Genomic DNA, 13,357 nt, shown 5'->3' on the forward strand with positions numbered 1-13,357 from the left:
CTCCTTGACCAAGACCTGCCTCGGATACATTTTCATAGAAGATCAGATTCTGAGAGAGTGAGGTTTAACCCTTTCTGGTTCACCTGCTGATTTTTCTCTGAGGGAGTGTATGTGAAATGTTTTTTACGTACCCTACCTGAACTTCCCACATTGGATATGCAATTTTGTATCGTACAGATCTGGTTTCAAATTCTGAGTCCTCCACTTTACTGGCTGAGTGATCTTGAGTAGGCTACTTATCCCTCAGTTTCCTCATCTCTAAAGTGGGGATGATACCTGCCTCGTGGGGTTGCTGGAAGGATTCAGAGAAGTGCAAGATGTTTGTCATACACAGGAGATCTCAGCAAATGTTAGTCCCTCTCCTCCCCCACCTCCATTCCGTTTTGTCCTGTCTCCAGAGGCTGTGTCAAGGAGGGCATCAGGAGGCTGTGTCTGGTTGGGACACCTCGGGGATGCTGGGGCGTTGCTGAGCTTGGCTCACACCTGTGCTTTGCTTTCAGGCCAATATGGAATCCCCAGGCCCTGGTATTTCCCTTGTACTAAGTCCTACTGGTTTGGCGAGGAAAGCAATGAGAAGAGCCACCCTGGTTTCAGCCAGGAGGGAACATCAGAAAGTAAGTTCTGCTGACCTGCCCTCCCCTTAACTGCAGTGCCGCTGCTCCTACTGGCTGTTGGGGGCAAGGGGTGGCTCTTGGCCTGAAGAGCCTAAAACCACCTTAGGGGAGGAGAAATCCCCCGAAGTGACCCTTTCCAAATTCTCCCATGTATTTGTGTCCAGTGCTGTTGACTTATCGGGGAGTCACTATCTGGGTTTCTAAGGGACATTTCCTTTGTTCTCTTGGCTTCTAAATAAAGTGGCTCTTGATCTCTGCCTTCACCTCCGCCCACCCCATCCCCCCAAACACGTATACACATACTTTTCATACTATCCTGAAAGCTAGAAAGAAGAGGTAAAGACAGCCGTGGTTATGCAGCCATAACCTCACTGCCTGCCTTGTCCTGATGACAGACGCATGAGCCTGTGCAGGCTGACACCAAGTGGCTGCCACAGAGCTCGTTCTGTGCTTCTTAATGTTCTCACCCTGCATCACCCAGAGCGCACATCCTCTCCTGGCTTCTGACTGTAGGTAGTGGTGTTCTCACCCTGCGTCACCCAGAGCGCACATCCTCTCCTGGCTTCTGACCGTAGGTAGTGATGTTCTCACCCTGCGTCACCCAGAGCGCACATCCTCTCCTGGCTTCTGACTGCAGGTAGTGGTGTTCACACCCTGCGTCACCCAGAGCGCACATCCTCTCCTGGCTTCTGACTGTAGGTAGTGGTGCTCACAGTTCAGCAAAGGCTCTGCCTTCTGGGCTTTTTTGCTCAGGTTCTTGGAGGGGAGCTCTCTGTGTCCGGTATAGCTTCCTAAGTTGTTCATACATCGCTCCCCTGCTGATCTCTTCTGTGCCCTTCGCCCAGTCGCCAGTGGTGAAGTATGATGTTCCTTAGCATGGCTCACGAGTTTCCTTACCACCCGCCCTTGCCCGCTGTTCCAGCTGCCTCTCCTGCTTTCCTTCTCTTCTTCCCCAGCCTCCTCTCTGCACCTTTACCACTGTATTCCCATCACCAACACGAGTGCCCAGATAGGCCTTGGATAAATGTTTGTTGCCTGTCTGCCTGAGAAACCAGAAATAGCCGTGGAGAGAGGACACTTGTAAAAGTGCAAGCACAGCCCCCCTGCGTCTTGACCCTCCACTCGTCAGTGTCTTCTGTGGGCTCATTTCCATCCTGTGTCTTCTCACAGTCTGCATGGAGGAGGAACCCACCCACCTGAAGCTGGGCGTGTCCATTCAGAACCTGATGAAGGTTTACCGAGATGGCATGAAGGTGGCAGTTGATGGCCTGGCCTTGAATTTCTATGAGGGCCAGATCACCTCCTTCCTGGGCCACAATGGAGCTGGGAAGACCACCACCATGTAAGAAGAGGGTGTGGCTTTCTCAGAATCAGCCACAGGAAGGTTCTGTCCTACAGTTAGAAATTCATACCTAAGAACATTGCCTTGCTTACCGGGCCGAGGGCAGAGCATATGAGGAATTGATGAATGTAAAAATATTATCTAATCACAAGAGTGCTTTCCAAATGCTGGTTTTTCTCTAGATATTATTTCTTCAGGTTAAAATAGGCTGGGGGCCTTTAGATGACCTTTCCCCTTCGGTTCTCAGAATTCTGCAGTGTTTTTGGAACCTGAGACTGTGACAAGTCTGAGAAAGGGTCTTCTTTGAAGTTGGTTTGGTCAGAACTGTGAGGCAAGAATGTGGGAAGAAAGACTGGCTATGCTGGTGGGAGGAAGTAATTTCCAGAAACTCAGTCTCTAAGCAGATGTGAGAAACAGCTGGGCAGCTGGCTGGCAGTAAGATTGCCTTCTCTGGGACCTATAAGGACCTTATAATGGACAGCTTCAGAAGGGAGCACAGGCTATAAACACACCAGAGTTACCTCAGTGGCTTTCAATGTCATCCATCAACCACTGCAGAGGGCATTTTGGTGGGGGAGGAGGTAATCTCTTCCTCCTGTTTTTCTTTTATATATTTTTCACACAAAAAATCAATATATTGTGAACATTGCAGAAACTCTTTAAAAGGTGCACAAAAATCCTAACTGCCAAACACACAAATTACTTTTATCTTTAAATCATTTGTTCTGCTTTGTCCCTTTTACTTGGACATGATTTTAAGCATAAAAGGAATATATGCTTTAAAGTGTACTTCCCATTGTAAATTGGAATCTTCACTTAAAAAATGCTGGTGCAGAAACTGCCATTTCCAACACATAGGCCCACTCCTAGCTGTTCACTGAAGCAGAGATTCCTTTGCTGTGTCGGGGTCTGCTGGAGTCCATTAGGAAGGAAAGGGGCTGGAGGGTTGCTGCCTCTGCCGTCTGCCCAGACGCTGCAGCCTGGAGTGGAGCTTCAGGGCAGGAGGGCCAATGCTGACTCCTGTACTTTACCGTTTTTGTCCTTAGGTCAATCCTGACTGGGTTGTTCCCTCCCACCTCGGGCACTGCCTACATCCTGGGGAAAGACATTCGCTCTGAGATGAGCACCATCAGGCAGAACCTGGGGGTCTGTCCCCAGCATAACGTGCTGTTTGACATGTGAGTACCAGCACACCCTCTTTGGAGGTGTGTCACGAGTCACGGGTAGAGTGAGACTTAAGCATTTTACCACCTTTGGGGGTAGCAGGCCTCACCTTCCTCGATGTGTTGAGACCAGGTCGTCCTTTGACGTTGGAAAAGTAAGAGAATTGTGGGGTGGGGGATGTTATATCAGTCCAGCTGGTGGATGGAGGCCTGGGAAACGGTGCTCTCCATTCCTGTCCTTCTGGAGTAAGGACATCCTCTCTCCCCGCACACCCTCCCTGAGACCACCACAACGCTCACCTGGCGGTACCTCAGGGCCCTTGATACGTGGGTCCCGTGCTTCCTGCTCAGAACGTTTGCTCCCGTTCGGCCTGCCCATCACCAAGCAGGGAGCCGCCATGGTGAGCAGAGAGAGACCTGAGCTCTGTGACCTCGGGCGAGGGCATCCTCCTTCTGCGCCCCGGTTTCCTCTCATCTACAGTGAGCAGCCCGGGCTTATGTCCTCCACGGGGGCCCCCCTTCTCTCAGGGCTGAAGTCCTTCGAGGTTCAGGAGGGCTGCTCCAGGCTAAGGCCGAGGCAACTCCTTGGTTGGTGGGGCCTTGGGGAGGGCCCTTTGAGGACCTGCCACTGCCTGATGCGCGGGGGCCAGGCTAGCGGGAATCGGTGGACGTGGCCTGTCGCCTTGCTGCTTTGGCTTCTCAAGTAGCTCATGTGACTGCTCACTGCTGTTCTACCTTGAATCCTTCCCGGAGATTATTTTTCGGAAATTGATAAAGTTAAAAAAAAAAGTGGGGAAAGAAAAATGTGCCTGTCGTGTTCTGGGGGAGGAGGCACTGCGTTCTGTGCGTCCTGGGGGCCCGGAGCCGACCTGCCCCTCTGTCCCCAGGCTGACTGTTGAAGAGCACATCTGGTTTTACGCCCGCCTGAAAGGGCTCTCGGAGAAGCACGTGGAAGCAGAGATGGAGCAGATGGCCCTGGATGTTGGTTTGCCGCCAAGCAAACTGAAAAGCAAAACAAGTCAGCTGTCAGGTGAGGCCCAGAGCTGCCTTCCTCCTCCAACGCACCCCGCCGCCCCCGACTACACACACACAGGAAATACAACTGCCGCCGTGTCCCCGGCTTCCCAGGGGAGTGGGAGGGTGGGTCAGAAACGTGTTCCGGGCTTGTCCCCAGGTGGGCACCTCCATCCTTCTTTCGCCACCTCTGCTGTCACTCACTGGGGCTGGCCCTGGATCCTGTCTCCTCTCTCCCATAGGTGGAATGCAGAGAAAGCTGTCTGTGGCCTTGGCCTTTGTCGGGGGATCCAAGGTTGTCATTCTGGATGAGCCCACAGCCGGCGTGGACCCTTACTCCCGCAGGGGAATATGGGAGCTGCTGCTGAAATATCGACACGGTAACTGATGTGTATTTACTCTGCCTTCTGAGCTGGGAGGGGGAGGGAGGGAGGAAAGGAGGGAGAAAGGGAGGAAGGGCCTCTGGAAGAGCATCTTGTGGCTGTTCCTGCTAGAGCAACAGAATTGCTTTCAAGGAAAACGTGGAGCTGAGCTCTGAGCTCAGCCCTGGTGTGCAAGTGGGAGGCCTGGTTTCCAAGACCCTTCTAGTTTACACTTCATTCCCTAGGGGCCTGCAAGGAGAAGAGAAATGGGGATAAAGGCCATCCTCTGTGGGACCCCAGGGCTCCCTCCAGCCTAGAACTCTCACATGTATAGTATAATTATGGTCTCCTATAGACTGAGATTCCCAAGAGCCGAGGCTGTTGTCCTTCATCTCTGTCCCCACGTGGTGCACTAAACTTGTGTGCTGACAGAGTGGATGAATACATGAATGGATGGGAGAGGTGCAGTCAGCTTAGAGGAGTAGAAGGTACACAAGGTGGTACAGTATGAGGGGCATGCGTTTGGAGTCAGCTCAAGCTGGCCCGAGACCTTGGAAAAGTCATTTAACTTGCCTCAGCTTCTTTATCTATAATGGTGGGAGTGCCCACCTTACAGAGGATTAAGTTAAATGAGAATGCACCTAGACCACGTAGCACACTGCTGGCACGTAGCAAGTTCCCAAATAACCATTCCTGTCCTTCGTTCTGTGAGGGTGCAGCAGCCGTCCTCACAGCACTGCCATCCTGGGGGTCATGAGCACACAGGCCTCGGGGTCTTTCTCCCAGGCTTTCCCCTGCTCGTCTTTCTGTAGTTCTGGCCACTGCGATCAGTGAGGACAGCAGGCCTCACCTGTGCCTCGTCCTTGTGTTTTGTTCCCGGCAGGCCGCACCATTATTCTCTCCACACACCACATGGATGAAGCGGACATCCTGGGGGACAGGATTGCCATCATTTCCCATGGGAAGCTGTGCTGCGTGGGCTCCTCCCTGTTCCTGAAGAACCAGCTGGGGACAGGTTACTACCTGACCCTGGTCAAGAAGGACGTGGAGTCCTCCCTCAGCTCGTGCAGAAATAGCAGTAGCACTGTGTCGTACCTGAAAAAGGTGAGTTGCAGTCTCAGTGCTGGGCTGGTGCCGGGTCCAGGGAGTCAGGACTCATTGGCTATGAGTGGCTTGTCCACATCTGCCCCACTCTGCCACCTTGAGGCCACCATCTCCCTGCTCTCTGTCCCTTTGAAGTCACGTCGTACCTCCTACATGGAAATCTCTGGAGACTTCTGTTCCCATCGTGCTAGCTCTGCTGAATCCCATTTCCTTTTTCCTATGGAGACACAATGAGTGATGGAGAAGGCCCTTAGAGGCCTTAATTTTGTCGAAGAAGAAAGACTTACCAAGAGTTAAGAGCCTTAGCTGAAGAATGCCCTTCTAGTGCCTGCTCATTACCTTTAAATCTTATTGACCTTAACTTTTAAACTACGAAACAGCAAATATATACTGAGCACCGATTTCATGCCAGACACAATCTGGCAGACTCTGGCCATAAAAGAAAATCATGATGATAGTTGTAGCATTGTTATCATTTGCAGACTTTTTTTATTTTTTTTAATCTATCATCTCAAAGTACAGAGCAACCCTGGGAAGAAGGTATTGCAATTATTATCCCAGATGAGAGAAGTGAGGCTTGTAGGGATTTCGTTTATTCAAGGTCACCCAGCAAGTGAATAACAGAGGTGGGACCAGAACCCAATAAGCAGGTACATTTTCCCCTGTACTGCAGTACATGCCTGAGATTTATTTGTGTGTTCAAACACTGGCACCCAAAACACGTACATGCCAACCTTGACCTCCTGCCCACTTATTTACCTGTTAACTAGTGTCTTGCGAGTCAAAGTGCAGTCTGAGACAAGCAGCATCAGGGTCACTTGGGAGCTCATTAGGAATGCAGAAACTTGGGCCCAACTCAGACTTACTAAATTAGCGTCTGCGTTTTAACGAGGTCCTCTGGTGAGGAAACACACATTAAAGCTTGAGAAGCACTGAGCTAGATAACCAGGCAGGTAAATCCCACGCCCAAGACGGTCGATGAGGGCCTGCCTACAGCACTCACTGGCAGGCCACAGTTCTTTTGAGAGCCCTGCTTCCCGTGCGCACAGCCCATGTGTCAGATCAGACAGTGGCCTAAGAAGCCGAGGCAGCCCAGTTGCATGCCTCCCAGGAGAAGCTCTTTGCTCCGGTTCTCACACGATAGAGCTTCTCGGAAGCCCCCAGGTGAAGGTGGTGGGGCTGCACCTTGCTCGGTCCCTGACCCATTCTTACCTCCTTCTTTGCCATCAGGAGGACAGTGTTTCTCAGAGCAGTTCTGATGCTGGCCTGGGCAGCGACCATGAAAGTGACACGCTGACCATCGGTAAGGACTCTGGGGTTTCTTATTCAGGTGGTGCCTGAGCTTCCCCCAGCTGGGCAGAGTGGAGGCAGAGGAGGAGAGGTGCAGAGGCTGGTGGCGCTGACTCAAGGTTTGCTGCTGGGCTGGGGCTGGGTGGCTGCGGGAGAGGGTGCAGCTTGGTGGCGGATCGGCCTAACGCTTGCCGGGGAGCCTGGGGCTTGGTCTGGGAGCTGGCAGGGCAGTGTCCCAGAGTGCTGAGATGATTGGGGGTGGGGGATCCCTTAGGGGAGTGGGTCTGCTGCACACTGGACACTGGAGACCAGGGATGAGGAGCTGAGTAGCCAAGCTGATGGTGCAGGGATTGGGGTTCAGTGCCTAGGGAGGGTGAGTGCCCAGGAGAGGAGCAGCCCGCTGGATTTCCCTCAGGAGGTGTGTATAGGAGGCCAGTGTCACCAATAACACATATGGAACAGAAGCCTTTACCCTGGCCGTGTCTTCCCCATCCTAACAGCTGGCTGTTCCCAGGAAGGCTCTGGCTCTCCTTCCATGCCCTGTTTGATTAATCCTCTATTGAGGTAAATAGAAGGAGCCTCCTTTAAAAGGTTAGAGAAAGGTGAAGACTCTTTGACAGTTCCTTTAGTCAAGCTTTCCACTGAAGAATCCTAGCACTTAGGCAATAGCCACCAGGCTTTCAACCTTAGAAGGCCAACCAGCCAGCCAGCCACCCATCATGCACTGAGGACCTACACTGTGCCCGGCTTTGGTGATACAAAGGTGAATAAGATCCAGCCCCCGCCCCCAGGAACTCTCAGGCCAGAGATGAACACGTGGAATGACTTCAGTGTCTGGGCCATGTGTGCTGTGTGGGCAAGCGGGCTCTTGAGGAGTAGGCAAGGGAGAAGGTGGAGAGCGGCCGGCCCCTAATGGGGGGGCCTCGGAGTTGGCTGAGCCGCGTCTGTTCTTTGGTCCCTACAGATGTCTCTGCGATCTCCAACCTCATCAGGAAGCATGTGGCCGAGGCCCGGCTGGTGGAAGACATTGGGCATGAGCTGACCTACGTGCTGCCCTATGAAGCCGCCAAAGAGGGAGCCTTTGTGGAACTCTTCCATGAGATTGATGACCGGCTCTCAGACCTGGGCATCTCCAGTTATGGAATCTCAGAGACTACCCTGGAAGAAGTAAGTTCGGTGGCTGGCTGTCAGAATAGAGCAGGGCCAACGATCCCGGGGCCAGACAGGCAGCCTGCATGCCCACTGGGAATAGGATCACCATGGACCTAGGCATTGAGTGCTTAGGTCATTGGCATCTGGGTTGTGTTGGTTCCAGTTAGCCCTTTAAGGTTGCAGTGGGAGATGTAGGAGAGAAGTATTAGGATTGCTCCCTGGTATGACTGTGTCGTGACCATGCATCGGAAGTGGCCAGCATTTATGGAAAATCTACTTGTGCCATGTGCTAACCTTGGTGTGTTTTGTTTTTTTTCAATCATTGTAACTTCATTTAATCCTCATAACAAGACGAGAAAGTTGACATTCAGGGACGCCAAGCAAGGATTCAGAATCAGGGGTTTTGGGCTTCAAAGCTTATACTCTATTACTGTGTAAGCAGTGCCTCTCTTTAGAGAGACCTCAAGGGCTGGAAGAGGTATAAAATTGTCTGGCCCAGTAGTCTCCAGGTTTGACTGTGCAGCAGAATCATCTGAGAATATTATTGACAATAAAAATTCCAAGGCTCAGCTCCAGGGTCTTTGAATCAGAATTTCTGGAGGTAAGGCCTTGATGTCTGTGCTTTTATTGCATGCTTCCTGGGCAGTGTCTGGGCAGATCAGAGTTTGGGAATTATTGGTCTAGTTCAGATTGTTTTCTGATGTTGGAATCCCTGCCATAACATTTCTAGTGATGGGAGCCCCTCCTTGATCATCCTGTCTCGGATAACCTATCACAGTGCTAGCCTACTCAAAGATTTGGGGCCATAGACTTGGAAGAAGCCACTTGGCTCATTCCCTGTAGGTTGAGAACAAATTCCTCCTTCCGCAGTGTCCTCATATCATAGCTTTAATTTGAAAATGATTGTCTGGATTGATAGCTCTCACCACTGGGGAGATGTTCTCTGGTAAAAACGGCTTCTCTCCCAAGTGACTCTGACAAAGTGTTATCAATAAATGAGTCTTCTGCGTTTTGTCTTCAGGGGCTAGCATACCATTCAGTCATGTAATAATCATGGCAGTTGCTCTCACAATGTGGTGCTTATGACACTCTCACTCACTCTTATTTTTCAGATATTTCTCAAAGTGGCTGAAGAGAGTGGGGTGGATGCTGAGACCTCAGGTAACCCTCCAGGGGGGCTGCACATTCTCTGGGCTGTGGCCCTGTAGGCTGTCTTAGCTCACCAGGCTTGTGCCTTTCCCTTCAAATTGTTTTATGACATTCTTACTTTTAGTGTATAGATTTGTTACAGATTCAGAGTTTGTTTTGTTACAAATAAAATGAAACATGGGGTTCCTGCCTTTTGCCTTCAGATGGCACGCTACCGGCAAGACGAAACAGACGGGTCTTCGGGGACAAGCAGAGCTGTCTTCGCCCATTTACTGAAGATGATGCCGTTGATCCAAATGATTCCGACATAGATCCAGGTCCGTTTGGGCAAGATCTTCATTCCGTTGCTAGAAAGTGAATTTCTCTCTTATGTTCTTCTCCGGTGTTATCTTTCGAGGTCCTTGAACCAGGATGATAGATGCCTACAGGGTCCAAAGGGAAGAGAGAGAATGAGAAAAGCCACTTTCCCCTTTTCAGGGTTGTGCATACAGTCAAACCTGAAAGAGCCTGTCCTCACCACTTCCTTCACTGCACTGAGATCGCTCTCTCAAGATACACACACATCAAAAGATGGCCCCTCAATCCTCTGAATCCATTTCTTATCTTTTCTCGCGTTCATTAGGTGTTTAATTGTTGAATAAATGTTCTCTGAATGGATGGAAGATTTTGAAACAGTGAGGTGAATTTGCTTTTAGAGTTAATTGGACCCTTAGACTTAGCTATTTTGGATGAGTGTGTCCCTGTGTATTTGACTGGGATGGAGAAGGGGGAGGCAGGAAATGAAGCAAATATTGGTAAGATCTCAAGCCACCGCAGTTAGAAATGGTTTGTTTAAGACAAGGATTTCTATAAAAATTTTTCGGAACAGAAACCTTCCTGACTCTCCCATCCCTGTGCCACGTGAGTGTGTGACTCTCATGTTCTCCCTAACTTCATACATCGTTAGTGCTTAGATCACTGGAATGTGTCCACCTTTTACCAAAAATATAATAAATGGGAGACATATTGCTATTGTGTGCTCTCAAGTATGTCAGCCTACTTACATGGCCTGTTTTGTAGAATATTCTGTAAGAAATTGAGGATGACTTGATTCATCTGAATGGCTTGATGTAGCACCATTATGTGTGAACATCTCTCTTCAGCTGTCTCAAGGCACCGTCATTTTTCTGTGCTCATCAGATAAGAACCCAAAGGCAGGGACTGCTGCTGTCATACGTTTGGGGTCATCACTTTTCCTTGGATGTGAATTTGTCACCAAGGCCCTTTACTCCTTTACTTTTACCTTCAAACGCAAGCCTCCAAGGTGGTTGCTGAAGATACCGGAGGGAGGAGCGTGGGGATGTCAAAACTGCCTGATATAATAGGTGACCTTCAGTGCTGGCTTTCTGCAGAATCCAGAGAAACAGACCTGCTCAGCGGAATGGACGGCAAAGGCTCCTACCAGGTGAAGGGCTGGAAACTCACACAGCAGCAGTTTGGGGCCCTTTTGTGGAAGAGGCTGCTGATTGCCAGACGGAGTCGGAAGGGATTCTTTGCTCAGGTGAGAAGTGCTGTTCCAGGCCAGGGACTCAGGCTTCCTTGATGGGCTGCAGGCTCCCTGACCAGTGAAGACAGGGTAGCATCATTGTTATAAGATGGACACTGGAGCCAGATTATCTGTATTTCAATCCCAGTTCTGCTTCTTGCACTCACGTATTTGTTGCAGGTTACTTTTCTGAGCCTCAGTGTCCTTATCTGTAAAATGGGGATAATAATAGAACCTATGATATAATTGTTATGAAGATTAAAATGACTAAGTGCTTAGAATGGACCTCACATTAGTAATTACCGTGTGTGTTAGTTTTATCGTAAAGGAGAGTAGAACAGGGACAAAGTTTAGAAAAACCGGCTGGGCAAATTAAACGTTCATAACTTCAGAGATATGCCCAGATGCACTCAACTTATGAACTTATTGGAAACTTGATTTTTCTCTGAGTTGATGTTTATCTGAAAACTGATAGAAAAGATAACCATAGGTCAGACAAAAAAAAAAGGTAAACAGAGAAGACTCATTACACTCTTGCCTGCATGTCAGTGTTTGCACGCTAACTTGCTGGGTTAGGAGAGATGAAATTATTCCACTCTATAAAATCAAGAAGTATAAAGAAGTTACAGAGATTCTTCTCTACAGACTATGTGAGTAACGCACAGAATATGAGTTTGGAGCGTATAGACTTAGGTTTGAAGTCTGGTTCTGCTACTTATTGTCTCTTTGGCCTTGGGCAAGTTACTTAGTCTCCCTGAGCCCCAGTTACCTTGTTCGTTGATTGGTGATAACGATATTACTACTTAGGGTTGTAATGATAATTAAATGAGATAATGCTCATACAGTTTTTTCCCATGGAATTAATCACCTAGTGATTAATTTTCTGCATTGACATGCGAGAACATTAGAACCAGGGGCATCATTTGGATTTTTTTTTTTTAAACAGATAAATTTCTCAGGAATAAACGGAAGGAGCTTAGAGTTTGCTTATAAAGTATGTACAAGTCATTGTTTTCAGAGAAGGTACAGGTGTAAAGTTTAAGGTGGTTTAGTAAGGATTTAGCTTAATCATGCTTTTTCAGACCATCGGGGGAAGAAATAGCTGCTGTTCCCTTTCCATGGAGACAGTGCTGTAGAGTGGTTTTATCAAAGTATGGGATCTGAATGGGTCACCTAGTCTGTCTGCAGATTACAAATGAGAAGACTGAGGCCATAGGGGATGTGACTTCACATGGATACACTTGTAGTAGAGACAGAACAAAACTGCAGGTCTTTTGGCTTCCGGTCCAGGCTTCGGCTCTCAGCTTTCGTCTGAGCTGAGCTGGGCTCATGGCCAGTGTGGTCTTTCTCAGGTTTTCAGGGAGAAGAGGGACCTGGTGTTCTTAGTCACCCTGACATGTGACCAGTGTTTACTCTGTGAAGTTCTCAGCTCTGTGCCCCTGTCAGGGGGCCACAGCCTCTGGCCTTGTGTTGCCAGCTTCCAGAAATGCCCCGGAGGGAAGGGGTTTAGATTTCAGTCTCCATTGCTTCCAACTTGCCAAGAGTGCCTTGGTGGAGCTGCGCCCTGTGCACACTCGAGTGATGGCTGGTCTGAGAGGCTGGCTGGACTCACAGGGCCTTGCCCTGTGGCCTTCTTTCTAACCCTTGTCCTTCTCCTGTGGTTTCTCTTCCCTCCTACCCGCTGGTTATAGATTGTCCTGCCTGCTGTGTTTGTCTGCATTGCCCTGGTGTTCAGCTTGATCGTGCCACCCTTTGGCAAGTACCCCAGCCTGGAACTTCAGCCCTGGATGTACAACGAACAGTACACATTCGTCAGGTATGCGTTTGCCTTCTGCGCCCAAGGTGGGAGGAGACCTCAGGCAGACCAGGGTGTTTACTGTGCTGAGGGCCAAGGGGATGGGGACCCGAGAGTTACACAGGGCCATGGATTTATCAGCTGTGGCTACAGCTCTCACACGAACTCATGTTAGATGCAACGGACAGTGGTGAACAAAACCTGAACTAACAGGCCAGTCCTCTTACCGCATTTAAACTCCATTCCTCTTTATACGCTGTTGTGAGGAACATATGTGTTTTATGTAAGTAATCTGCCCTTGCAAAAAAGTCTATGATTGAGCTATAATATATTTGGATTTTCATAGCTATGTCTTTATTCTGTAGTTGAACACATGGCTTCCATACACTCAGAGCATCGCACCTCCAGGTTCTTGTTTTCTGCATGATGCAATTCGTGTATTTATTATTTAGTCTTTTAGCTTATAGATAATAGCTAGCTAGTGTTTGTTTTTTAGACCAAAATACCAGCTACTCTGTAACAATCCAGCGCTTCAAACAAAAGGACCAAGGAATTTCTGCATCACGTTATACAGGAGTTTTCCTCAGTCCCATAGTATTTGCAGATCTTTTGATCGGGGAAGTGTGTCAGTGATATGAAAGGGAAGCTTTAAAGAAAAAAAAAAATATATATATATATATTTATATGTATATATATGTAAACATGTGAATCAGTCTCTTTTTGTCTAATCCCATGCTTCCTTCCTATTTAGTGCAGGTTTACTTTCTTCTTTCCTTTCCAAGCTGCTGACCTTGTATTGCCCGGGGCTGTGGAACACATGGGCTTGTTTTGTGTTTGTAACCTGTAC

The 13,357-nt window shown here is 49.1% G+C and overlaps 1 protein-coding gene across 9 annotated transcripts in view; it reads left to right on the top strand.

Moving 5' to 3' along the window:
* ABCA1 (ATP binding cassette subfamily A member 1) overlaps window positions 1-13,357 on the top strand; it is a 145,021-nt gene that overhangs the window by 100,174 nt on the left and 31,490 nt on the right. For 7 of the 9 annotated variants that reach the window (XR_003681173.2, XM_028493741.2, XM_028493734.2 and 4 more), the window contains 12 exons: window positions 501-614; window positions 1,785-1,956; window positions 3,003-3,134; window positions 4,007-4,149; window positions 4,376-4,513; window positions 5,379-5,599; window positions 6,930-7,008; window positions 7,854-8,056; window positions 9,154-9,202; window positions 9,394-9,507; window positions 10,582-10,730; window positions 12,407-12,531. Coding sequence is in view for 8 of the 9 variants with exons in the window: in XM_028493741.2 (XP_028349542.1) it covers window positions 501-614; window positions 1,785-1,956; window positions 3,003-3,134; window positions 4,007-4,149; window positions 4,376-4,513; window positions 5,379-5,599; window positions 6,930-7,008; window positions 7,854-8,056; window positions 9,154-9,202; window positions 9,394-9,507; window positions 10,582-10,730; window positions 12,407-12,531 (1,639 nt within the window). In the remaining variant the exon portion in view is untranslated. Of the gene's footprint in view, window positions 1-500; window positions 615-1,784; window positions 1,957-3,002; window positions 3,135-4,006; window positions 4,150-4,375; window positions 4,514-5,378; window positions 5,600-6,829; window positions 6,903-6,929; window positions 7,009-7,853; window positions 8,057-9,153; window positions 9,203-9,393; window positions 9,508-10,581; window positions 10,731-12,406; window positions 12,532-13,357 lie in introns of all 9 variants that reach the window. The other 2 variants (XM_007116038.4, XM_028493737.2) reach the window with 1 other exon arrangement.

This window comes from Physeter macrocephalus, chromosome 9 (assembly GCF_002837175.3).
Source record: "Physeter macrocephalus isolate SW-GA chromosome 9, ASM283717v5, whole genome shotgun sequence".
NCBI classification, from domain to species: domain Eukaryota; kingdom Metazoa; phylum Chordata; class Mammalia; order Artiodactyla; family Physeteridae; genus Physeter; species Physeter macrocephalus.